The sequence below is a fragment of the Fistularia commersonii genome, chromosome 3 (assembly GCF_037954325.1).
Source record: "Fistularia commersonii isolate RoL2024-O1a breed Wild chromosome 3, RoL_Fcom_v1.0, whole genome shotgun sequence".
Lineage (NCBI taxonomy): Eukaryota > Metazoa > Chordata > Actinopteri > Syngnathiformes > Fistulariidae > Fistularia > Fistularia commersonii.
Window position 1 is genome coordinate 13,827,745 of NC_141286.1, and position 27,624 is coordinate 13,855,368.

The 27,624-nt window shown below is 42.1% G+C and overlaps 3 protein-coding genes across 3 annotated transcripts in view; all 3 read left to right on the forward strand.

Annotated features, from left to right (window-relative positions):
* The first annotated feature begins 2,125 nt into the window (after positions 1–2,125).
* snrpa1 (small nuclear ribonucleoprotein polypeptide A') lies at positions 2,126–6,327 on the forward strand. The gene is made up of 9 exons (XM_086143710.1): positions 2,126–2,305; positions 2,628–2,775; positions 3,161–3,239; positions 3,351–3,397; positions 3,478–3,580; positions 4,596–4,675; positions 4,979–5,054; positions 5,513–5,606; positions 6,024–6,327. The coding sequence occupies exons 1-9, from the start codon at positions 2,224–2,226 to the stop codon at positions 6,182–6,184; spliced, it is 870 nt and encodes a 289-aa protein (XP_085999836.1). The 5' UTR covers positions 2,126–2,223; the 3' UTR covers positions 6,185–6,327.
* Positions 6,328–7,053: 726 nt separating this feature from the next.
* selenos (selenoprotein S) lies at positions 7,054–19,614 on the forward strand. Its single transcript, XM_086143711.1, has 6 exons — positions 7,054–7,316; positions 12,464–12,595; positions 15,692–15,798; positions 15,987–16,073; positions 18,559–18,631; positions 18,918–19,614. Exons 1-6 carry the CDS (start codon positions 7,238–7,240, stop codon positions 18,995–18,997), a joined length of 558 nt encoding a protein of 185 aa, XP_085999837.1. The 5' UTR covers positions 7,054–7,237; the 3' UTR covers positions 18,998–19,614.
* Positions 19,615–20,590: 976 nt separating this feature from the next.
* The window catches only part of chsy1 (chondroitin sulfate synthase 1), a 57,065-nt gene continuing 50,031 nt past the window's right edge, over positions 20,591–27,624 (forward strand). Inside the window, exons 1-2 of the mRNA XM_086143712.1 lie at positions 20,591–21,892; positions 23,647–24,142. Of these exons, the coding sequence (XP_085999838.1) occupies positions 21,582–21,892; positions 23,647–24,142 (807 nt within the window). The 5' untranslated portion in view covers positions 20,591–21,581. The remainder of the gene's footprint in view (positions 21,893–23,646; positions 24,143–27,624) is intronic.

Below are 27,624 nucleotides of genomic sequence, written 5' to 3' on the forward strand. Positions count from 1 at the left end.
TCCACTGAACGCAACAGGAGGTCTATCCTACCTGAGTCTATCAGACTTTTTAATTCCTCTTCCTTCAGCCGAAGGGAATATTCAAATCTTTGTACTTTTTAAGACCTTAAAACACTTTATAGCCTTAACTTTGACACTTTATATTTTATTCGTATTTCTTAGTCTCCCTCCTTCCTACTATTATCTATTATTGTTATGTTTTACTTGAAACTCTGGCACAACAATATCCTTCAGGATAAATAAAGTTGTTCTTATTCTTATTCTTATTCTTATTCTTATTCTTATTCTTATTCTTATTCTTATTCTTATTCTTATTCTTATTCTTATTCTTATTCTTATTCTTATTCTTATTCTTATTCTTATTCTTATTCTTATTCTTATTCTTATTCTTATTCTTATTCTTATTCTTATTCTTATTCTTATTCTTATTCTTATTCTTAATGTCAAATAATAGTTTGAAAAAATGTTTAAAAATAACATCATTACCTTTTTAAAGGGAAAAACTTTTAGATACGGAACCTTTGATATGCTGGAATTGGATCATTTTAACCGCTTGCTTTTTAATGACTTAGCTAATCATTTGATCATTAGAGTAATCGGTTAATAAACTAAAACTAACTGTAAAGCCATGCAGTTTTGTAAAAAAGAAATGCTCTTCAAAGTTTTGTATGTGTGATAAAAATGGATTTATGGATCTATATGGGGCAAAGGGCAATGCTCCTTGCAGTTTGTGTGTTAGGCAGACTAAAATTATCTTGGTAATATTATATAATATAACATATTCTTCAATGTTTGGCCATTAGGTGGGACCAGAAATAATCTGATCAGCATGAGAACATGATTCAGATCTATTTAGAATACACAAGGGTTGAGATTGCTGTCCATAAAGGACAGACATACATTTTCATTTTGAAAAATGTCAGCCCTTGGAAGTTTCCTTTGCGAATCTCAGCAGTTAGGTTCAACATATGCAACCATCACTTTAACACTGGTTTCATACCGGAGCACCTCTTGCAAACGTCTGTGCCTGTCCAAATGTCATTGGGATTAATTAAAAGTCAATTAACTGGTGAGGGACAATTGAGAAAGATTGGGGTTTTCTTGGTGGATTTAGACACAGTCCTGCGTCTTAATAGTCCATGTCCTCGTATCTGTGGGTGATCAATGAACCTTTGCCTTTGTATTTGTACTCAGTTTAAATGTTGTTTCTTATGCAAATAATCCCTGCTATAGTTTGTTCTTTATAATTGTTTATTTGTTGTTGTTGCCTTCATATATCCCTTACCAATCTCATGGAAAAAAAAATAAATCACTAAGCGGAAGTGTTTGACAAGCTTCCTCCAGAGTAGATGGTCTTGATCTTGAGTCTAAGTGTGTAACTAAAAACAGTGTGAAACTAAAAATTCCAGATTTATGTTTGAAACAGTTTGTTTGATTTGGATCTGAAACAGTATAAACAATTTAAAATGAGAATTAAAAATTCCTTTCAGCCCTTTATTCATTAATTACAAAATGCTACCACACACACACACACACACACACACACACCTCAACATTTTTTTGTTTTAGTTTATATTATTTTCTCATTATTGGGTTATTTTGATATTTTTTGGGTCACATCGACCGTCAACCAGTAAACATCTACAGTCATATCATAAATACTGAAAATGCTGGCCATCAAACCCATTATTTCCTCCTCAGACAACTTTACTGCCTTTTTGTCCCATTTTGTTCTCAGATGATCCCAAAGCTCTCCTGTTTTATTGGATTGCTTTCAGAAATTGGTTTATATTAGGCCAAACACTTCTAAACAGCTCAGTGAAAGGTTTGTGTATTGGATCAGTTCCCGTCCTTTACCAGTGTGATAAAGATATCAGATTTGTTGTAAAACTGTATCATATCTAAAATCTAAATCCTGCTCCTTAGCAGAGAGATTGTTTTTCTAAATGTCTTCAAAACAACAAAGAAATCCTCCCTTGAACTGTTGCACCACTATATACTTCTTTCGATGCATTTATATTTTATCGCGTATGAAAAGCGCTTGTAATTTCACTCCAGAGAGCTAGGTGGGAGTATAGTACATTACGTATGGTCATGTGACCGGATATTGAACACTCGGCGGCGTCGTGGACCTGTGTGCGGTGGTACCGCGGGCTGTGCGAATTGTTGTGTTTTTCTTCTTTAAAAGAAAGAGGCCAGTGGGCGTCGGTGCTAGTCTCCGATATGGTGAAATTATCTGCGGAGCTTATAGAGCAGGCTGCTCAATATACGAACCCCGTTCGGGACAGAGAGCTGGACTTGCGAGGTGAGGCGGACTACCCGGGCGTTAGCTTGCTAGCTTAACCTCGCGGCCCCCTGGTTCAGACTCCTGTGAAAATTTGAGAAATACTTTCACTGATAGTAAAGGTTCGTCTTGTAAATAGTGGTTTAAGCACACAGATGCGTTATTTTACATTTCTTGGGTTTTATTGGTCCTTGGGGTGTTAGTTAGTCGTCCTAACGTGACGTCAAACGGTAAAATTGCTCCTGTAGTGCTTCATTCACTAACTATGGTTCCGCTTACCATAAGTCTAAGATGAGCGTTGGGCGTTTAAAACAAGATATGTGCATCCTTTGGTGTGTCCTAGGTTATAAAATCCCAGTTCTGGAAAACCTGGGAGCAACTCTGGACCAGTTTGACACAGTTGACTTCTCAGACAATGAGATCAGGAAACTGGACGGCTTCCCTCTGCTCAAGAGACTCAAAACTCTGCTTATGAACAACAACAGGATTTGGTAAGTTGTGTCTGGGAAACCAGGGAAAACACTGTTTGAACACTTGGCTTTTGCATATGATTGTGTGTGTGTGTGTGTGTGTGTGTGCATACGTACGAACACACACAAGACAGCGCTTAGCAGCTGCTGTTACTTTCCTGTTTCAAAAAGCAACCAGAAAATAGTTAAGTATCTTCTTAGGTCATGTCTTTTTAAGAGGTTCTTTAAAATGTCTGTTCATTTAAATTAATTGAAGAACTTTTTAGGACAGCTGGTCGCTGCTCAAGTCTGTTTTGAGATATGAGGATCTTCAGAATATCTCTTCCGTGCAGCCTCAGTACATATGACTAGATATTATTTTTTCATTAAAGTCTTCCCTTTGTGAAAGTTCGCTGTTTGTTTGCAGTCGTATTGGAGAGAATCTGGAACAGAGTCTACCCACTCTAACTGAGTTGATTCTCACTAACAACAACATCCAGGAACTGGTAAGTCCAAGTATACTACCAGTGATTGTCTCTGTAAAAGCAAAAATAGTAATATTGAAGGACACTTTGAAATTGGCCACCCAGTCTTGACGAGAATGTTTTGATTTGTAGGGAGACCTGGATCCTCTAGCCACCGTGAAGTCTTTGACCCTCCTCAGGTAGGAATCCTTAGAAGCAAAGGTAAGGCACTGCTCAATCAGCTGGAGCTCCTCTCAATGATGGTACTTGCTGTCTGCAGCCTGTTAAGGAATCCAGTAACAAATAAGAAGCATTACCGGCTCTATGTGATCAACAAGATTCCACAGATCCGTGTCCTGGACTTCCAGAAGGTTAAGCTGAAGGTAGGTGAAGCTTTGGGTCCCATGACGATCTTGTCAGCTGAGACATATGGATGTATGGGTCTGCAATGTGACGAGATTAGTGAAATGGTGGATTAACCATGCAGCTCATACTGTTGTTGAGATATTGCATAGTATCATATCCACCCCTCCTTGTTGGAAGGTTGTAGGAATCAGTTTGTCTGGACCCTGAGTGTGAATTTGGTTTGAGAAAATCTCCTCCATCAAATTGTTTTTTGTGTGTTTTGCTAGAATTAAAAATGATACGGTAAACAGAATAGATTTTCTGGTCTAAGACTGGGTGATATACAATAGAAGTACATTAATATTGCCATTGAAGGCTGTTCCAGAAATATTCCATATCTCTTAATGTCCCCTAAATATTTGAAACAAGTGATCATGGATAACAGTAAATACCCTGAAAATCTCTGAAGCCCATTAAAATTAGATAAATTGCCTTCGCATCTGCAGGAAATTAGTAACAATAAAGATCTGACATAAACATTAGCACAGAAATGTCAGTTTACTTGTAACATTTCTTCAAAATTGCCAGAAAGATTATTAAAATCACCAATTGCCATTTTAAAAATTTCAAAGCACAATGAAATAAAGTTCATCACAATACTCCAATCCTTTTTATCGCCCAGTTCTGATTTCAACATGTGAATTTTTATTTTTGTTCTTCACATTGTTGCATTTATTAGAGCAATATTTGTAACATTGCTAAATGCCAACACAAATTTATGACAGTTCATTTGTGGCACATTGGCCTTTGAATTACTTAGTGTTCATTCATCAGGGTTACAGTATTTTTATGAATATTGCTTAGCCTTTCCTCAAATATACTGAGCATATTCAGTTCACTGTTATACTTTACCAATGACTCCCTGGCTGTACATAATGAGACTGACAGTAGATGATCTCATCCCTGAAGATGTCGGGTGCGTCTTCCTGTTTGTGAACGTTGGGTCTGCCATGTTGGAGTGTGTTCTGTGTAACTGTGTGCTTGTGGTCGCAGGAACGCCAGGAAGCCGAGAAAATGTTCAAGGGCAAACGAGGTGCTCAACTGGCAAAGGATATTGCCAAACAAGCAAAAACGTAAGATGAACGTTTGAGCTGGCCAGCAGCTCCTCGCAACCACTGGTTCAGTGATTATAAATCCAAATGCCCAAATTACAATCCCTGATAAGGGGAGTAATTGGGGGACAGTTCGTTCCCTGCTGGAGTTTCATTGGCAAAATTAGTGGATTGAGTCTGGTGTTGCCGAGGGCTGCTGTCTGTCCTAGTATCAGTGTGTTTGACTGTAGGAAAGATACTACACATGAACTGGTCTACACTGGTCGGGGGTCCGAGGAGCTTGAGTGTGTGCTGTAATGTCTAACCTCCGTCTGTTTCTTACAGGTTCACTCCAGGAGCGGCAGCGCAGCTTGAAAAAAAGAAGACAGGGCCATCTCAAGCAGACGTGGAGGCCATCAAGGTTAACTTAATCGCTGTTTTTTTGTTGTTCTTTTTCTGGAGCTTTAATCCACAAGTGATTGAGAATACCTACAGTTTCAGAGTTCCTTAGTTCAATTATTTTTTTTTCTCAAAAGAATCAAAACTCTAGGACTAGGTTTTTTATTTCTTCCTTTCAGGTGAATTCTTCTTTGTATTTTTGTGGATGTTAAAGATGATTATAGCTAATTTTTTGGGGGGTTCAATTTTGCTTTTTGAAAAGCAGTTCAGACTAACCTTTGTGTGGTGTTCGGGTCTGTGGGCACACACACACACACACACAAAAGTGAAAACGGACCCCGCAGACCGGAAAACCACACAAGGGTTAGTCTGAACTGCTTTTCAAAAAGCAATATTGAATCCCTAAAAAAATTTCTCCAGAGTTTAATTGAAATTTAAATGGTTTCACCCTCCAACTCCTAGTGTATGTTTGTGTTTCAGAATGCCATTGCTAATGCATCATCTCTGGCGGAGGTGGAACGGTTGAAAGGGATGCTGCAGGCTGGTCAGATCCCTGGGCGAGGGCTCCAGCAAGGTCAGTCCTAAATCCCTTGAACCCAGGAGAGCCTCCACTGAAAGTTGGTGGTAGTTATGTGGAATAACCTGTTTTGACATATTGTTGATCAAATAAATGTGTGCATAATTTTGACTAAAAATATCAAATTAATGTTGTATGTCATCTGGTTTCTAGAATGTTTTGTTGTCGGGGCTCCACTTTCGGATTTTAGTCACTCTTGAAACGTTTCAGGACCACTGATATACTGCAACTCATTGTTGCTGAGATAATGATTCATTAGTTTTAATCTTTATCAGTTACTCAAGGAAAAACAGCAAACAGTGCCAGTGCATTACAGTTGTTTTGTGACTGTTAGATATAACTGGGCTTTATAAAATTACTGACGTTCATTTTGAGTCCTGCATTTAGGTTCAGAGCTTGTCTTGTTTTGCCCAGGTGCCATTGGGATGGAGGAAGAGGAGGAGGAGGTGGAAGAGAGCGATGTGCCTCCGATGGAGGCCCAGATGGGAGAAGGGACTGAGGAGGATATGGAAGAGGGTAGAGAGGATGAGGCAGAGGACATGGATGAAGAGCAGCACCACATTAACGGTTCCTGAGATCCTGAATGATTTTCTGTTATTTCAGTGTTGTATTGTTTTTTTAAATACGCCTTTTCCATGTTGGTTTTCTTTTTAGTTGATATAATAAACTGATTCTTTCTATTAATTCGAGACAGTTTTTGCCCCAAAGCTATAAGACTCAGATATGCACATCCAACCAAAATACTGTATATGGACGAACAAAGCAAATAGAATTTATTTTTGACAATGCTAAACAAAGGGGTTCTGGTCACACTTTCACAATAAATGAAGTGTTAGTGCTATGATATGCTCAATTGAAAATAAAAAAACAGCAATGTTTGTTGAAGAAAAAAAAACAATACTATAAACCCCCCAAATTAGTTAGAAACAGAAAATGTGGAAATACTTCTTGAAGGTTCAAGAGGAACAAATACAGACATCACATTACAGTCATTTGGCAGACGCTTTTATCCAAAGCGACTTACAAAAAGTGCAATTCAGTCACCGAAGATCCAAAGTAACAGTAGTCGGAAGTCAGAATTGACCACTCAACCAAGTAGCCATCTCAGAACATTACACAATGGTTATGAAGTTGACACAAAGTAAATGACCCAACAATCATTTTATTAGCTGGCCTCTTAGGCTGTCAAGGGGAATCAGGCTTCTTTAATCAAATCCCATCCTCAGTATCCTCACGTGAACTAAATTTCCTGTTTCTTCATGTCTTCTCCACACTCCCTATCACTCTGGACTGTTGACCCTCGGTACCTTCTAAGTCTACACTCTGCTACATCACGGTTTCCTCACAATTACACGGTAATTGAAACAGGTTGAACTGGGCAACGTCGGTTACCGCTCTGAACCACTGGGTGGCGGTAAAGTATATACTTTGCAAATGTCAAATCACAAAACAGAAGAAGAGTCCCTTGGCAAACGTCAACGCAACAGTTTCAGAAGCAGTGAAGCGATCTCGGCCACGTCAGGTTACTTCACACCCGGCGAAATCTCCCGCGCGGCCCGGGGAGGCACGTTATTTCTGGCGGCGTCCGGGATCTATCAGGTGCCGCAAAGCTGGACGACGTTGAGATCATGGACGTGGAAGGCGGTGACACGCCGGAGATGAAGACTCCCCTCAAAAATCCGGATTTGAGTCCCTTCACCGTCGTTGGTAAATCGATCGAAAATCCGCTGTTTCACTTCTCGTAACGTATTAAATCCACAACACTATCGCGTCTGTCGTGGGAGACGTTTAGCGTCAGAGACTATTTTAAGCTGGAGCAAAGATGCTAATGGTTAGCAATGTTTGTTTTGAAACGGCGATTAGCTTCAGGCTGACTAAACACATCGGTTTAAGATCTGTTTCACTATCGGCCCTTGGAGGAAAACAACTGTTTCTTAAGTATTTTATATAAACTCGAGCTGACCTTCAACAACCAGAAATATAACGAACATTCATTCTTCTCTCAACATGTTTTTCGAAAGGTGTTAAAATGTTTTTCCGGTTGTGGCGTCATTCGTCATTTAAACACTAATACTGTCAAAATAAATAAATAAAAAAATGACAAAATTTTCCCCAAAATGTAAAAAGTATGATCCTCAAATTCATGGCAATTCAAACCTGAACAAGTTATGTAGCTATCAGTACATAGGAAATCCCATCAGTCAATGAGGAAGTACACTAATAATAATTTCTAAATTACATCCATTCTCTGGTAAGAGATTTATTAGTATTCGAATGTCCGATAAAGACCTAAAATATTTTCAAAAATCTATTCAGAATCAAAATCTTGTTTTTTAAGCCTTGCCAGATTTATTCCATCAAAATATTGTTTTACTTTTTCACAAAAAAAGGCAGCAATTCATCGAGTCCTTGTAATTATAGTGTTATAGTTTAGGTTTTCATGGTCTGTCTAGTCACATGTATCATGTAATGGGGATATTATATAAATACGAAGTGAAGATAGACTTAGACGGAGATCACTGTTTCAACTCGACTGTTTACTGAAGTCTCGTTCTGCATAAATAACAGGTCATTCAACAGGTACATAAGGTAACAGCGCCCCTGCTGGTCAGGCGGTACCAACCACACATCACATCTCCCTTCAAAATGAAGGATATACAGTGAATAACGTTTGCACCCTAGGCCTACCCGACTCATAAATGATAACAATAACCTGGTAACCTGGTAACCATGACTACATTTTCAAATTAGTATGAACATTATGCAGGAAACATGTAAAGTAACATTAATAATTATTCAACTTTGCATTCCCCATGTACTTTACAGTGAGAAACATTTTTTAGGCTTAATCAGATGTTTTCACTGGAACTGCTGTAGTCACGTTAGTTGTTTCAGTCTCTTTCACAGGAGTTTCAACAGGTGCTGGTGTCACCAGAGTTTCTGGGAATTCTTCCTGACCAGTAATGTTCTGTGTTGGAAAACCATCCTCTCTGCTCTTCAGCATGTTTCTCCTACAGGTGCTGCCTTCAGGTGTCTGGATCACAAAAGACCTTGGCTGGACGTGGCTTTGTTTCACTACAGCTGGCTGCCAAGTATTGCCAACTTTGAACCTAACTGTCTCTCTCTCCTGTAGTTCACATGATAAAAGTGTGTTTTTGTTTCAGCTGCCTTTTCTTCATGTGATCATGCACTCTTTTGTACAGCTGAGGCTTTAAGAGCTGAGCAGTTGTAGGCAGTTTTGCTTTCAGCTGTTGACCCATCAACAGCTGGGCAGGAGACTATGGGTCTCTTTAGCTCTCTCGTGCTTTATTGAGCAGGTTTTTATGGTTTGAATTGCTCGTTCACTTTGACCATTAGATTGTGGGAATCCTGGGCTTGAAGTTGTGTGCTTAAACTCCCACTCTTCTGCAAACTGTGCGAACTCTTCACATGCAAACTGCGGTCCATTGTCTGCCATCTCTTCATCTGGAATCCCATGCCTAGCAAACATGGATTTAAGAGCTATGATGACATGCATATATTTCAGGCTGTTGTCGGTTAGTGTAGGTAGGTGGTGTCTGGCTGGTAGCCTGCTGGTAGCTGGCCTGTTGTTCATTTTAGATAGCTTCTTTACAGTCTGGATTGGGCTTCTAGATGTGTTTTTACTTAGGATTTTGGCACATGGGATGGTACTACCTTGTCCTGTGTATCAATGAATGAATATTGACTTTGATCAAAGTGGAAAAGATCCACACCCAGTTTTGCCCAAGACCTGTCTGGAATGTTATGGCACAGAAGTGGCTCGTTCACATAACACTTTTTGAAAGTGTTACAGATGGCCTGCTTCAACACAATGCCCTCAATCTGTTTGAACATGTCAGACCAAAACGAAACATCTCTTGCTCTCTCTTTACATTTGAGAATTCCCAGATGGCCTTAATGTATTTTCAGAAGCATGTCTGCTCTCAGTGTTTGTGGCACAACTAGTCTTAAAATACAATCCTTCTGAGCCACTGAGTTCTCAATGTCAGTATTTCCTTATTTCAGCCACAACTCTGCTAACCTGCTTTGGCCATCCCAATTGAACTACCTTCATCACCAGCTGCAGTTCACGATCACCTGCTGTTGCAGTTTTGAACTGACTCAGTTTTTCCTCTGCGATTGGAAGATCTACTAATAGGTTAACTTCTAGTTCCTCATCTAGAAGTTGTTCAGTCCGTCCTTGCAGATGAGATCTACTGTGTGTCTGCAATGTGCAAATCTTTTCCTGGTTTGTAGGCTGTATAAAAGTCAAATGCCTGAATACTCATCAGCAGTTTTACCAGTCTGGGAGGAACTTTTTGTAGTCCTTTTTTTAAACACTGCCTCAAGCGGTTTATAGTCTGACTCCACTTGTACCTTTTTTTCCATTCTGATACTGTTTGAATTTTTCACATCCATACCAATAGCCAAAAGTTATTTTTCTATCTGTGCATATCTTTTTTGTAAGTCAGTAAGGGCTCTTGAGCCGTAAGCCACTGGTTGTCCTTCCTACATTATTCCAGCTCCCAACCCTTCAGATCTCGCATCGAAAGACAATGTTACATCTTTATGTTCATCATAAAACTTCAGCACTGGGGTGTTCCTTACCAGTTTCTTCAAGTTTTCAAAGCTGCGTTGATGCAGTACTCCTCACTGCCACAGAACATCCTTTTCCAGAAGAGGAGCAGTCACATCGGATAGGTTCAGGATGACCATGCCTAAGAACCTCGTCAGTGCAGATTTTTCTTGTGGCTGTTGCATGATTATTATTGCTGTGACTTTCTCTTGGTCTTGCTTCAGTCCCTCTGCACTCAGAATGTGACCAATATACTGTATCTCTGTCCTTGCAGTATTACGCTTGTCTTTGTTTAGCCTGAGATTAATGCTCTTTATCCTGTCAAGCAGCTGTCTCAGCCTTTTGTCGTGCAGTTCCTTGTCTGCATCCTACACAAGGATATTGTCCATGACGTTCAAAACTACTAAGTCCTCCTGTCTCTGAGCAATGCATTTCTGGAAAACTTCTGCCGTTTATGAGACTCCAAAGGGAAGTCGTTTGAATCAGTACCTACAGAAAGGTGTTGAAAGTACACAACTTAGAACAGGCTTTATTTAGTTGTATTCCCCAGAACCCATGGTTAGCATCTAATACAGTAAAGATCTTTGCATTTTGCATCTCTGCCACAACCTCCTCCACTGTCCGCAATGGGTAGTGTTCCCTTTTTATGGCTTTGTTGATGTCCTGGGGGTCACTGCACAGTTGTATTTTTTAGTTGGGCTTTCTGACTGTGACCATGCTGTTAACCCAATCTATGGGCTCTGTTTGTCTTAAAACTACATCAGGCTTCTCTATCCTGTCCAGTTCACTTTTGATTTGGCCTTTCAGACCTAATGGCACTTTTCTGGGTGGGTGAATAACTGGACCTAGCTGAATGCGATGCCTTACAGGTACACATCCCGACCCAGTGAACACATCGTCATATATCCACGGGATGTCTGTTTCCACTACTTTGTCTGCTTTGTAGACTCCTTTGATCAGCCCTGTTTCAATGCAATGCAGCTATCTCCTAGGATAGCTGGTAAGTCTTCTCCTATTACTTGAAACTCCAACTTGTGCAGCTGGTCTAGTTTTGTACTCGCACTTCAACTTCGCCATGCCCAATGGCAGTGCTTTCTGGTGTGACTATGTGACTAACTTGGTATTGGACTCTTGTAGTGCCGTATCCTTGTCAGTTACTTTCTGAAAGGCTAAAAGAGGTAGCACATTGCAATCTGCGGCAGTATCTATCCTGAACATACACTTTTGACCATTCGCTGTGATTACTCGGTCCACGTTTTTTCGTTTCTTTTGTAGTTTCGCTTTCAGTCTGAGAAGTATTTTTTCTTTCGTTCCACTCTTCTTTGACTCTAGAGCTCCAATGAACATTTCATTATCTTCTTGTTCAATTTCATTCACACTTCTCTCCTTTTTCCAATAGCTTTCCTTCAGTTTTGTTGGCCACATGCGGGCGAAGTGTGTTTTGTCTTGAGCACACGTTGCATGTTTGGCCAAAGGCAGGACACTTGCAAGGTTCATATTTTTATCCACATTTACTGCACTCACGTTTATCATTCGCACCTTTTCTTAGCTTCAATATACTTAGCTTATTCCCTACCACCTAATTTTCTTCATGCAAAGCCTTTAGGTGAGTTTGTGTAGCTTTGTTAGCTCTGCAGATATCAACAGCTTTGTTCAATGTTAAATCGGGTTCCCTGAGCAGTCTTGTCTTGACCGAATCATTTGTGACACCAAATACTATGCGGTCTCTTATCAGCGAGTCTGTGAGCTGGCCAAACTCACAGTCCTAGCTTTGTTTTTCAGGTCTGTCACATGCGCATAGATCAGCTCATTCTTACCTTGGATCCTCGAGAAGAAAACATATCTCATAAGTTATATTCCTCCTTGGCTCATTATTGCCGAAACCTGTCTTTCAGTATGTCTAGGTCATCACCCTCATCATCAAAGTCCACTGTATTAAATACCTTTATCGCATCGTCTCCCGTGACATTTAGGAAAGTCGCGCATTTCACCTTCTCTGATATGTCAGCGATGCCGATAGCTATCAGGTACAACTCGAACTTCTGGATCCACAAACACCAGTTTTCTGCCAAATTTGCCTCCAGGCACAAACTGTTTGGAGGCTTTAGTTGCTCCATTGTGTACTTTGGACACCTTGTTATGCATGTTTCAACAGGTACATAACACAACAGCACCCCCTGCTGGTCAGGCAGTACTAACTACACAGCTCAACATGGACATAACAATATATTGTCTATTACTATATTGATACCAATATTTTTTTTTGCTTCCTCCACAGTCGGCAGTCTGCTTTCAGACTATGGGTGGTATCTTCTGGCTGTGACACTCCTCCTCTACCTGCTGATCCACCACCTGAGCAAGAGGCGGTCCAGTCAGCCCCCCCGTAGCTCGCCCCCTGACACACATCAAGGTCAGCGCCCCCACAGCTTGTAGTTTGAAGAAAGGTTGCGGTCATTTGACATAATGTACTTTTAGTTGTTATGCTTTTCCAAGAATTGTTCCAATAGGCAATGTTAAGATAGCGGTTTTAAAGGGTCAGGTGTTGAGAAACACCAAAATCTTCTCAAACTGGTTTTAAAATCTCTCTGTAAAACGAGATCCTCAGGTACCATCATGGAGCAAACACCGCAGAATTCTGTCATCATGGTGTCTGTTTTTGAATTTTTTTTGTTTTTTCAAGATGGCACTGGAAGACAGCAGCCTTTTAAGCACCTTCCATTATCTTTTGCTCTTTTTTTCTTGAGTTATTTACCTGCCCACTCTTCTTTCGCGGGTGGGACTATATACTGTTTCTGCGGTGCACCGTGTTTGCCATAGTGTTCCCTCCGCCAGTACTGAGGAAAAACACCTGGCTACAGGTGAACATACTGGACAGCGCCATTGATCTGTCCGGCTTCCCTTTGATACGCGCAGATCGGGAGAGAGAAAGTGGTGGGGAGGAGGGTTTGCTGTTTACGTTAACAAGATATGGTGCAACCCTAGTCATATCACCGTGAAGGTCTGTGTGCACCCACGATGTGAAGCTCATGGCGGTAGGACTTGGCCCTGCAACCTCCCGTGTGAGTTTTCACACACTATCCTGGTGCTTGCCCACGTTCCTCCGTCTGTGGCCACAGCCAGCGCCGGTGATATCATCCTCTCGGCGATCACGGACCTGCAGACGCACTACCCCAGCGCTTTCATCCTGATCAGCGGGGACTTCAACCACATCCTCCTCAATCACATTCTCTCCACCTTCACCCAATACGTATACTGCAACAAGAGGGAATAAACTCTGGCCTTCCTGTATGTCAATGTGAGGCATGCATACAACTCTGTGTCCTCTGGGTAACTCTGATCATAACCTGGCACTCCTGGACACTGCCAACACACCGGTGATGAGGCGGCAGACGGCCAGCACCACGTCTGTGAAGATCTAGTCCAAAGCCACAGAGGAGGCATTGCAGGGGTGCTGTGATGCCACAGACTGGAGCCTTTTTGAAAAGTACTTAGGTGACTACATCGAGGGCCCCTACTGTTGCATAACAGACTACATCAAATTCTGAGAGGACAACATAGTCCCATCAGAAAAGGACTGTTGTTCCAATGACAAGCCATGGATCAGCATGGACATCAAAGGCCTTAAGAAGAAGACAGCCTTCATGGCTGAGGACCGCCAGACCCTCAGGGCCATCCAGAGGGAACTGAGGGAGAGAAAACTCAACTACAAGGAGAAAGTTGAGAGATGGAGCGGCGTAAAACTAGGGAGTTTTGGAGGGAGGTGTGGAAGATGACAGGCTGTGGGAAAACCATGCCTGGAACTGAGGGTGGCCATGTTTTTGCTGCGGAGCTAAACCTTTTTCTTCAATAGGTGTGACACCCCAGTGAGCTCTGGGTTCCCTTCCCCCTCCTCCTCATACCTCTGCTGTAAGCTCTGCTCCCCCCCATCCCCCTCCTGCCACGGACCCCCCCCCCCCCCCCCCCCCATCGACGACACCACCTCTTCCCCTCTGAGCACAGACATGACCACTACCCCCTTGCCCCCAAGGTGTGTCGTGGGCAGCTTGCTAGTGTCTTCCAGCACCTCTTCAACCTCTCTGAGCAACTGAAGATGCCTGACCTCTGGAAAACCTCCTGCATTGTCCTAGTACCCAAGAAGGGATGTACAAATGTACAAGTACTCTCAATGACTACAGGCCAGTGACACAAATAACACATGCCATGAAGTTGTTTGAGAGGCTTGTACCCCAGCACCTCAAAGACCAGCTATTTGCTTCCCTGGACCCTCTGCAGTTTGTGTACAGGCAGCACATGGGTGTGAAGGATGCAATCATCCTCCTCACCCATAGGGCCCTATCCCACCTTGAGGGAAGCACTGTGAGTCACCTTCTTTAACTTCTCCAGTGCCTTCAACAGTGTCCAACCCATGCTCCTCAATGACAAGCTATTGAGTATGCAGCTTCACCCTGACATCACTGCCTGGATCCTGGACTACGTCACAGGACAGTCGCTGTATGTTAGGGTGGATGGCTGTGTTTCCGAGGCCGTGGCGTGCAGAACAGGAGTGCCTCAAGGAACTGTCCTGTCTCTATTCCTCTTCACCTTCTTCACCTCTGACTTCTGGTACAACTCAGAAGTTCTCCAATGGCGCTTCCATTGCTGGATGCATCGATGACATTGAGGAGTACAGAGGTCTCATTTCGGGTTTTGTTGAGTGAAGCAACCAGAACCACCTCCTACTCAACATCTCCAAGACCAAGGAAGTGGTTGTGGATTTTGGGAAGAGTCGGAGGAGACTAGTACCAATCACCATCCAGGGTGAAGAGGTGGAGATAATGGACTCTTAAAAGTACCTTGGGGTCCACATTAACAATAAATTGGACTGGTCACACAACTGATACAGTGTTATGTATCACAACGAGCTGTGGCTGATGGGCAGCTCCTTCAGCTAACGGTTCATCCCACCCCAGTGCAGAACTGAGCACTTCAGATGCTCCTTTGTGCCCACGGCCATCACACTATACAACAGTCTTTACAGCACACAACTCTGACCGGCCTGAGGTGCATCTGTGCTGCTTCCACCATCTCACTACCTTACTCATTCACATCATGACCAACTCTGCTGTCTGTTTTGTCCTTGTTGTTCCCAGCCCGCACGCCTCCTGTCTATTTTTATTCTTGTCATTCCTATTTGTATTGTTGTTCTGGTTGTGTATTTTTCACCCTTACTGCGCCTTCATGTTCATTGTTATCCCTGTCTATTTATTCATAGATGTCTTGCTATCTTTTCTCTATTTTTATTTATTTTTATTCATTTTTATTTTATTTTTTTGACATAACTGTTACGCTGCTGTGACAAGAATCTCCCTAATGGGGATCAAAGTTTATCTTAAAGAAGTTTGTTCCTTTTAGACAAAAACACGTTATTAAAAGCTCAGCCATAATTGTTTTGTGATTAATGTTTGGGGCTAAAAGGTCAAAACTTGTGAGAAGGAGAGGATGAGGTTGTTTTCTCTCTGTCCTGCAGATCCTGGGTTTGTGGCCCGGAGGCAGGAGGCCATGGAGGCAGCTCGCAGGAGGATGCAAGAGGAGCAGGATGCCAAGGCTGCTGCTTTCAAAGAGAAGCAGAAACAGGTAAGAGACACAGATGAGGGGACCACTAGAAAGAAAAGGGCAGTCATTCATCCAAAGGGTGAGACAGGTGACTTTGAACAAGGGGTTCAGGGATAAACAAGGGACAGAATTTTTGGAGAGGAGTGAGGTAGGTGACATAGATGAGAAAGGACTGTGTATTTTATTTCCATTTTGCTTTTCACCCCTAGCAGGAGGAGGAGAGGCGGCGTCAGAAGATCGAGGACTGGGAGAATCTGCAGCAGGGAAAGAGCAGCAGAGGAAACAAACTCGCTCAGGTGGATTTGTGTGTCTGGAAGAGAGTACTGTGGCAGGGAGACTTTTTAACATTTTTCTCAAGATCTGTTTGGTGCAAATGTTTTCCTTTTTACAAATATTGAAAGAGGGCGAAGTGAGACAGCAAGGTTTTAATTTGTTTTAAAAACAAAACAAAATTTTGGGGTCAAAAAAGGAAAACCAATCCAAGGTATTTAAACTTTACTTCATGAAGTGGCCACCAGAGGCTGTAAGGCAGAGGTATCAAACTAAGATACACAGTGGGCCAAAATTAAAAAAATTGGTACAAGTCGAGGGCTTAAGTGGTTCAGTGTTAATTGAAAAATGTATTGAAATGGACATATTACACATATTGACCCTGAAACTAAAAAAACTGCTAAACTATTGCCTATTAAAACACAAATAAACATTAAATAAAATCAGTAGCAATAATTTCTTATGCCTCTGTCTACAGCATTTCCAGGGTAATTTCTAATGAAGATTTTTTCCACAGCCAAAAAAGAATTTCCTTTTAAAGAAAAATCCAACATGCCTTGCAAAAGTAAAGTCCAAAAAGGAAACAGTACAGCTCAGTTTCCTGCTCTCTGATGCTCTGTAGTCTGAGCCAGAACCTTGAACTGGCAGAGCTTATAAGTTCTTGCATATGAACAGTAGAAAAACTGTTGCATGTATTTCTTATTGCTCCATAAGCAACACATTTTCATCACAATGTGTCAACCGCCTGACCAATTTTGAAGTGTCCCTTGGCGTCACATACCGACGCATCAGGCATACCCTTTTTGTCATTTCATGATAAACCTGGAGAAGCGTCTTTATTTTTTTCCCCCCAATTTTCTTGATGACAATCCCATGTGTCACATACTGACACATTAGGCACCCCTTTCTCGTCGGGGGTCAACGCAATTTCCCTAGAACACAAACGTACAAAATACTAACTCCGCTTTTATTTTCGTCAGGTTTTGAGAGAAATAAGTGATGTCGACATGACACTCCAGGTCTGTCAAAAAATGACAAGAAAGGGGTTCTTAATGCGTCGGTATGTGATACAAAAGGAAGCCTTCAACATTCGTCAAGCGGTTGACGCATTGAGATGCGAATGGACTTCTATAAGCAGCTTTCCTGAGAAATTTCCAGAGTAATTCCTTGCACATTTTCTCCTGGATCCTGCCCACCAATCCACTCATTCCACATCACTGGTGCTCCATCTGTTGTCAGTGACACAGGTTTATCCCAAGGCAGACCCATTTCATTATTGCATACCACTTCAAAGATATCCTTTCTCGTAGTTGTGCCATGCATTGATCTTAACCCCAAAAGTTCCTCTGTTACGCACAGATCTCAGTCCACTTGATGAATAAAAATCGACTGCCGCGCAGTATCAGAAGTGTTGCTGCTCTCTCCACGAACATACTCTGCCTCCCACTTGTCTTTTAACCCCCTTTTATGGGGGATTTAAATGGGTAAACCCGTCGACCCATTTTTTGGGGGAGAGGGTTAGCTGACAGTTGACCAAAGGTAACTCAGGAAGGCCAGCTGATGAGCAGGTGGGACTCGGGGTTGCGGCACTCGATTGACATGCCACAGCACTCGTAGTGCATTGTGGGACTTGAGTTTGATGTGTGCTGTAAGGCATACCGTCCCTTTAGTCTTCGTCTTCACTGCAGGATTCAGGTGGTGCCTTAAACCCAGGTTCAGTTGGGCCCACTCATGTTTAGAACAATTTTTATATATATTGAATACTTAAGTTCCAGTTGCTGTCACACTGGTTGTCGAAGTTTCAGTCCCAATACAGTTGACCCGGGGGCTTTTTTGAAAGCCGTGATTGTATTTTAGTAGTTGCGCTATTTAAATACATGACATTACATTGGCATATTTTCCTCAAGCCTTTTTTGAAACAATTTATTAGTCACAATTTGAGCAGGGCTCATTTTGAGTATTGGAACAGGTTGCCATACTACCTGGTGATCCCTTATATACATCACAGCAGGTTGGACTCTAGATGAGAACCCCGGCTTTGCTGATTAGCTTCTTATGGCAGCAATGTTTCATTTTGTTTGTGTTTTTCTGACGCAATCCTGGCACATACTGATTGGTGCGTGAACACCTGATGAAATAGTATGTTTTATGGGTAACATTAACCTTGTTGAATATGGTTTAATTCATTCCTGAGTTGGAAAGAATGTGGCTGAAAGCAGTTGTTATTCAATCTAAGAGACTTATCAATGTAATGAAATATGCAATTGCAGTTCTTTTCCACCTGCTTCAGTAACTTGCCCCGTAAGTTGAACAAGCGAAGCGTGCCCTTGTTTGTTTTTTCTTTTTAAATAAACACCCATAACCTCTGTTTGAGTCTGTTTTATATATCGATATTCCTGATGTCTATTTGAGCTGTGCACGCACATTTTCAGCATTTGGTTGACATGTGATCCAGTAAGGACTTTTTTTCTGTGCCTGTGTGTGTGTTTGTGTGTGTGTGTGTGTCTACAGGGCAGCGACCAGGCTGAGTCATCTGCCACCGTAATGAAACCAAAGACAGACAAGAAGCTGTTGCGCAGCTCCGGTAATTGAATGGAAGCTAGTGTGGTTCTTCACTTGAATCTGAAATCGGACCAGATGCCGCAGACTGTGGCAAGACAGTCATCCTGATGTTTTTTTTTGTTTTTTTTTTGTTTTTTAAACAAACTGCGTTCCCAGGAATAGTTGAATTGATAAAATAGATGCTTGATGTTGTTAGCCGCTATTACATGTGTTCTAAATTTGAAGACAATTCTCTTGAAAGAAAAAGAGTAAATCGGTTTCTCAGCTTCATGATGCTCTGATTCTCACTTCGATCTCTCCTGTTTCAGACTACAACCCCCTGTCAGGGGAGGGTGGGGGTTCCTGCACCTGGCGGCCTGGCAGAAGGGGTCCCTCCTCTAGTGGATGAGGTTAAAGGTGGTCAGGGACATGGGTCTGCATGACCTTTGATCTCTGACCTCTTCAACTTCACACTGACTAGCTGAAGGAAGCTGAGAATCCAGAACCGGCGACTGCTCATCTGTTTACTTCTCCTAGTAGCTTGTAATGAAGCCAAGCCTGTAAAGGATTGAAAACCCCAAGGCTGGGCTGATAAACTTCATAGGCAGTGTGTTTTCTTTTGGTTTACTTTGTTTTTCTATTACTCTCTCAACATCATGGCTGGAAATTTAAATCTTTCCTCACAACAAGTTTTCCCGTCCTTTTCAGTCATACGGTGACGCTGTTATACATTGTCACTGCTCCTAGTCATCTTGGTTCCTGCACTTTGTTACATTTCCCAAACTTTGTCTCTAATGACACTCAGATCACAATGAAAAGTAATTGGCAAGTTGCAAGAGATTATATATAAAAGCAAGATAGTTGCCAAAAATCAGTGAATTAGTTAGTAGGCAGTCAGAAGTAAATGAAGTTTAGCTTTTCACTGATGGCTGAAGCCCAAACAAGCTGTAACAGCAAGGTAACCTGACGTTGCACCTGTTTCAACCATCCTGTTTTTATGCAATAAAAATCTGCCTGGAAAAAATATCCATTCTCTTTGATCAAAGTGGACTTTGTGTTAAGAACTGAATGCATGATGTAACTGTTTTAAGCCAACCATCACTATAATGGCATTTACCCAAGGTCATGAAAATAAAGAGCAGTGAGGGAATTGCATCATTTAGGAGGAATTTTAAGAATTTTAATGCGATAATTGTTTTTCTACCAAAGTCAAGTCCAACACACAGTGATAGGCTAATTGTATTTGTGTAATGATGGGTGAAGTAAATGGGGGGGGGGGAGGGGTACATTGGTTCTTCGCATAACATGGCTCCAGGGGCTGGACACTGAAAGGGGCACCTGTGCAGAGATGCAGGGCACCATGCTGCCACATAAGAGAAGGTCTGAAAAAGCACTGTTCAACTGGAAAGGGGGTTGTGTAAAGGCTCCCCCTGATGAAGTTGAGGCTAACATGTCACAAGAGGGATTATGTAGTGCAGAGATGTTGCGTGAGGGATTTGTCTGAACGTGTTTTTTTCCTGGGGTTCAAATAACATTACCCTCACACTGCTGCATCTTTAAATGTTAACATGAGTTTTAACTGAAAAATTAGGAACAAAATACTCCTCTTCCTTTTGCCTGTTCCCTTAACACATTTATGTGTAATAATCTTCAAAAAGAGGATAAATAATATCAAAATTAAAAGTTGAAATTGTTTCGTCATAGAAATAGAATATACAAGCATGGCAGAAATTTTGGGAGCTCTTGAAACTCAGTATTTTCTACAATTTGCTTTATTGCACCCTACGCAAAAACTATTATCAATGTAAGATTTCGATCAATGTAAGATACAGTTAACAGACGAGCAGCGGTAGACTCTTACATACCAGTCAGGAATGTCTGATGGCAACTAGTCAATATCTCTCCCAGATTTATCAGCTATTAGAAATAAAAAGCTGGTCTTACCGAGGGGTGCAGAACTAACAACACCCACTGGGAGGCGACCGAGACCACAGAGCTGTCTGAGATTCCTGCCGCATTTGGGTTCATCTGATCGTTGGAAAAAGAAATAGCCTCTCTGTCCTCGCCTCACTATTTATCCTCATGTTACTGCTGCCCCGTAATAAAGTGTGAAAGAATTTAATCCCACTTTAAGAACATTAATTAAAGTCGATTTCTTTGTTATATTTTTACACTCAACAAACGAGGGAGATGTTTTAATAAACGAATCGATCAGTTTGAATTGCAAAGCACTACAACACATCTACAACCCAAAAGGATACATATATTTCACACACACACACAAGCAAACAAACAAATGTATGTTATCGGTCATCACTGCGTGATCAACGTCACTGTGCTTGCATTTCAAAGTCCGTATTTAAATTGTTCGTATGATGAAAATGATGATGATGGTTAAAATAATTTTGAAAATCACGGTCTTGGCAAACGCTCATCTGCATTTTCGCAAATGCTTTGAACGCAACGCGGGTGAGTTGTCTTGATTGGTCCTCCCAGCAAGTCACAGCGCCGCTACGGAAATTCCGTAGGGTCAAAAAGCAACGTCAAACCCTTCGCAGGCAGCAGCGACTTCGGCAGCCCGACATTCTTGAAATGGCGAGAAAATGGCGAGATTAGAGCCGTTATTCGAGGCAGAGCGACGGACTGCTGTTGCTGCTGTTTGCCGGTGAAGTCCTCAGTGTTCCCAACGGCCGGCAGCGACGGAGAAGTTGATGGTTCGCGGCGGCAGCAGCAAAGGTTCAGGTGGCGGCTTCAAGGAGACCGCTGTGATGCTACGTAGGCAACTGGAAGAAAAGGGCTTTTCTAGCATGAGAGAGTGTGCGTGAACCCGGTTTCCCGGAGACGCAGGAGCTCTACTGATCCGGTCTCACGCTTTAAGTTCCCCCGACCGTTTCTTTTTCTTTTGTTTTCAACATTCCCCCTTTTTTTTCGGGTTTCGGAGACGCTGTTACGACGCGGCGAGGACACGCGGCGGCGGCTGAAGTTTCGGGGGAATGGCAGGTCGAAGCCGAAGAGCATGGTTCAGTGTCCTGCTCGGGCTGGTGGTCGGCTTCACGCTGGCGTCCAGACTCATCCTACCGCGGGCCACCGAGTTGAAGAAAGCCGGGCAGAAACGGACTGCCAGCCCCGGCGGATGCGGCATCAACGCGGCTCTCAGGAAGGAACGCGGAGGGGCGTTATGGCCACCGCAAGATAACGGTTCCCCAGCTACAGAGCAGCCGGGCAGCCGGTCCAACAATTTCCTCTTCGTTGGCGTCATGACCGCCCAGAAGTATCTGAACAACCGGGCCGTGGCAGCGCACAGGTAGGTCACGTCACGGATAACGGTTTGCCTCCGGTACCCGCTTACCTGCAGGGTGGCCAGGAACAGGGCCTCTCGCCCGGGACCGATACAGCCACCGCCGTTGTGACCGTTGCATCGCCAGAGTTCTATACTGAAACCGAGCTGGAAGAAACTGGTTGAACTTTTACCCCCCGATCAATTGGCAGTGTTGGAAAGACATTCCTGAATATTATTACATTTTATATATGGAGGATGATAAATATAGGTTCCACCGAAATGATAAAAAAAAAAAACAATTTGACTTAATTTATTGTGAATGACAATTGGTTTGTTGCTAATTGAATAGTTTCTTGTAACTTGACATATTTCAGACCAATTTTTAGCTTAGAAAAGGAGAGAACACATTACTATGGTTGTTTAATTTTTAAAAATGTATCAATATCAAAATTGTCTGTGGAGTGAAATATATATTCTGTAAATATTTCTTTCTTTGATAATAATAATGAGTAATATAGTCCTGTAGTTTTTAAGTTGTGAGCTTTAAACTGCTGTAATGGTATTTTAATTATTTTCTATTGAAATTATTCATGAAGTAAACCACAACACAGGCATTTCTTGTAAATGGTCACCAAAATATTTTGAAAATTTCTTTTCTTTTGTGAAATTCCCTCAATTTTGTGATATTTTCTTCTAGTTTTTAGATGCAACACATATTGCGGTCTGATCTTCAGGCCATGACCCCAATGGGCTCCATTGAGCCCGCTGTTCTAACGCTTCAAAATGTCTTACCTTTTTCATGCATTATCATTGGTTTTGTTCTATAAAATAAAGTTTGGGACATATGACAGTATCCCTGTAGCTTTAACAATGCTTTTAGTGGAAATATGAGTAATTTTTTCCCCCTTGGCTGTGATGCTTCAACATTCTTTCTGTATATACAATATTTTACTTGGTAGATTCCAGTAGGCAGCTTCTCATTGCTGAGCTCCAACAACAGCAGTGTTGAAATGTGATTTGACTGAATTCTTTATCATTTCATCAGATTACTAATTCATCTCAATAAATGTTATTTTTTACTGGGGGTGTTGCCCCTTTAAATTTCCACTGAATAAAGATGATTTAAAGGCTGCAGATGGGCTAATATTATGAAGTTAGGTGTTGAGAAAGGAGAGGATGCAGAGAATAGAGTTAGATGGAGGCACATGATCTACTTTGGTAAATCCTGAAGGGTGCAGCAGAAAAGGGTGGGAGAATGCTGTGAAGACTGCCTGTAAGAAAAAAAAACATTTTAAACTAAATGCATGTCCAAACAAGTAATGCAAAAGTGTATATAGTTTAATCTGCCCTGCAAGTCTGTCCCTGAGGCCTTTGCTAAGGCTCTCATGAACATGTCCAACCCGTCATGTCTTTGAAGTTGTTGAACCTTTTTGTGATAATATGAATATTTTATACAATATCAGCAGTGTGCGTTCCCATCGGCTCCCTATGTGAAACTCTCCTTTCACTCCCTGTAGATTGGCAGAAATTGGCAAGAAAGTTTCAAAAGTATTAGAGTGTTAAGAAAAAAACATTGGCTTTAGAAATTTCCTTTCTTTATTTCAATACAGAATTTTAACTACAACAACATGAGAAAATAATCAGGACATTAAAAAATAAATCTAAATAAATCATTAGGTATAGCTCAGTCTTAAATTACATATTCACTGATTAAAATGAAGTTTCCCTGTTTAATCTGCATATCAGCTTTCCTAAGCCTTTTCCTGTTCGTGTGTCAGGACGTGGGCTCAGACCATCCCGGGTCGGGTGGAGTTCTTCTCCAGCGAGGGCTCCGACACCTCCATCCCTGTCCCCATCGTGGCTCTGAGGAACGTGGATGATTCATATCCGCCGCAGAAGAAGTCCTTCATGATGCTCAAGTACATGCATGACCACTACCTGGACCAGTACGAGTGGTTCATGCGGGCTGATGATGACGTCTACATCAAGAGCGAGCGCCTGGAGGGCTTCCTGCGTAGTCTCAACAGCAGCGAGGCAATTTTCCTGGGCCAGACGGGCATGGGGGCCCGCGACGAACTCGGCAAGCTGGCGCTGGAGCCTGGAGAGAACTTCTGCATGGGGGGGCCGGGGGTCATCATGAGCCGTGAAGTGCTCCGCAGGATGGTCCCCCACATCCGGGAGTGTCTGCAGGAGATGTACACCACCCATGAGGATGTGGAGGTGGGCCGCTGCGTGCGCAGGTTTGCTGGAGTCCAGTGCGTCTGGTCCTACGAGGTGAGATGTCATTTTTTTTGTATCTTCACTGATGCTGCAAAACCACAAATGAGAGACAAGGGGGGGGGGGAGTGGTGAATGAAGAGTCTTTCAGTTCGAACTGTTCCTCAAGGAACAGATTGCCCCAAAATGTAATGCAGGTGTTTTTCCTGCCTCCTCGTTTCTTTGGGAGTGTGGGTGTGCGTGCGTGCGTGCGTGCGTGCGTGCGTGCGTGCGTGCGTGCGTGCGTACGCACTCGCGTGTTTTGGAGGCACCCAGCAGGCTATGACAAATTATCAGAATGGTCCATTGCTCTCCGTCTGGTGTGTGCGCCGGTCACAGTGATGGGTCTGCCCATGTTTACACACTGACCCTGGTGTGATGTTTAAACAACAACTCTTTGTCAGGTATTCATACTCTGCTGCCGCCAAGTGTGTATGATACACATGAATCACCAGCAATGCACACACACACTTGTAAATCGTTAATCTGATCACATATTCATTGGCACATCAATGGAACACCACTTCGTCACAAGTGTGCACCTGACCCTAGTGTCCAGGGCGCGGTATTGAAAATGTTGTGTTGAGGGAGGAGGAAGTCACCTGGAAACCTTTTGTTAAATATTAAGAAGAAAAAGAACTGTATAGACATGATGAATGAATTAAATGTAAGTTAAAAAAAAACACTTAGCACAAAAGTAGATTATTTTTTGTTTAAATTTTCCATGAAATGTCATTTATGAGTATCATGTGAATTACTTCAGATTCAATCAATCAGTCAGTTTAATCATAACTAGAAAATAATAAACACAGACAAACTAAGTTAATCTTAACATTTGAAGTTTTCTTCCTTTCTACCTGCTTGTCTCTGGGATCAGTGAATGAATGGAGCAGCTTAATAATAATAATAAGAATAATAATGATAATAATAATAAGAATAAAGATAATGCGTTATGCGTAGTTTGTCTGTTGACATGCTCTCAGGATGTTTTCTCGGGGTGGAGTTAGGACATGTTTAAACGGGAAGCGGTACGTGAACTGACAGGGCAATCATAACGGCTCACTCTAACATCAGGAGTGATTGTTCCAACTTCTCCATGGAACTTCATGTGACGCACCTGCATGAGTAACCTGTTCAGCCACTGCAGAGATCTCTGTTGAAACTGTTGATATGTTTGGCCATGAGGAAAGTGACAAAGAGAAGATAACACTGCTTACCAACACATATACTATGTGTGTGTGTGTGTGTGTGTGTGTACATATCATTTCCCTCATCCCTGTTTCTGGGTGTCCTCTGGATTCTTGCGTAAGTGACTTGGTTGCGTTTCACTGAGGCATATTCTGAGTTTAAATCTGGCAGAGTTGGCACAGTGTAATCGGACCTGCAGCTCAGATTACATCCAAAGGATGGGTCTTGCTTCCAGCTTCAAACACTCCCACAGGATTTTTTTCCTGCAGGGATGTTTGGGGTGCAACTGTGTTTCTGCCATCAGATCAGACAATCTGTCCTAAGGCATCTTTCATTGAAATTGCATTCTAATAGAAGCTTGAGACAGGAAATTTTCTACTTGGCAAGTCGTCACCAAAAACTGGCTTAAGAATTGCTAAAAGAAATTTGCCAACGATTACTTAAACTAGCAATAAATTGCCCAAAAATTGTGTCTAGCAAAACATAGATGCGACTTCAACTTTTCCATATCATGTGACTTCAGTAGCATCATTTGATTAATTCAGACCACCGAGCACGAGGACATGTCCAATTATTATGTCCGCGTCTTTTTATTATGGACCCGGAGGCCGAGGATGCCCTCCTGTTTTCTTAATAAAAGCTGGTTGCCACGGCAGCTGTGTCCCACTGTAATGATGGAGGTTGTCGTGGTGGAAACATTAGGTCTGCAGTTCCTATATATAGTTGCTCAGGCTGGTACCCGGTTTTGGAAAATGGCTCTCCTTGCATGAACTGGGCCAGACGTACTGAGACACACAGGTTACTGGGTTAGATGTTGGATAAAACAATCGGAGTATCACTCTGTCATGTCTGTAGATCAAAGGTCTTTCTTTGACAGTCACTCTTAGAGATAGTTGGTTCTCACTTAAGTAAACAATCTGTCATAAAGATGCCTTGTGGTTTTAGATGTTCAGAGGGAGTTTCATTCAATTACCCCTCCCCCCCACAGTTCCTGCAACTGTTGCGTATGTTATTTTGGTTCCTGTGTTTTGCATATTTGTGCGTCAGTCAGACGAGCTTGTGCTCGACCATTATAAAGGAAATGCCACCCACTTCTCTCTAGCCTCGACATGCTTTTATCGCTGCTGGAGTTTCTCAACCAAGCACCCCATTCGGTCCTGAAACACACCCCTTCTGACCCTGTGTGTGTGTGTGTGTGTGTGTGTGTGTGTGTGCGTGCAGATGCGTGCGTGCAATACACATTCCTGAAAGTGACATCGTCCAGTCTGAACATCTCTGGAACACACAGGCGGTCCCTTAGAGTGGCTTTAACTACACTGCTTTTGCATTGTGTAGTGAATTTCTTTTATCTCCTAAGGCGGCATTCCTTCCACCGATCATTCCAATCCGATTGCTCTCTGGTTCCATCTGAAACCAGCTTTGTTCCATTTGCTGTAAACCATCAGTTAGTTGGCAACCCAAGCAGAATTTTGTAAAGAGGTGTATCCAAGTCAGCCGCAACTTACATCAATAATTTTATTACATTCATAAAATCAAGAGATACCCCTCTCCCCCAAAAGGAAGAAACTGTTACCTTAGGAAAAATTAATCAACAGGACTTTGACTTAATTAATCCTTAAAAAAAATAGCTGTAACCTTGTCCAGGAATTTGACACACTAATTCTGGACCGTCACAAAAGTCATCAGTAAAAATAGTCAAAAACGATTTCTAAGATTCCTAGCACAATCGAGAAAAATCAGATTGCCAAGAAACAATTTAAAAAAGGCAATAAAAAATAGAGAAACTCTGTAAAAGTCAATAAGGAACCAGCTAATGTTTTTTTTTTTTTTAATTATTATGACTTTAGTGGTTGGATGGGACTTGTAAGTCACTTAAAGAACATACACATGCTTTCTTCAACCACTTCAACGTAGAGTGAGCCTTCCTCATCATAACACCAGTAAATGTTACAACACAGCGGGTGAGAATGGTAGATAGGTGTTGCGTGCCACTGCACATCACCCAGTTGCAACACTCAAAACTCTCCCACGTTGGTCCTGGCAGAGCTCTTCATCCATCACGTTCCTGACTTTAAGTCGGAGCCTCTAATAAAGGTCGCTGGCTATCAGATTCCGGGGCTTTGGGGTCGGGGGCAGATATTAGAGTTGTTCTCCAAATAGATAAACAGCAAATATTTTCCCTTAAACAAGTTACTTCCTGTTCAAATCACAGAAATTGGCTTTATGTTAGTCAGAAATGATCCAGAAAGTATCATGAAGTAGCCTGAAAATGCTGTAAGATATGAAATAACCATGAAATAATAAGAACAAAT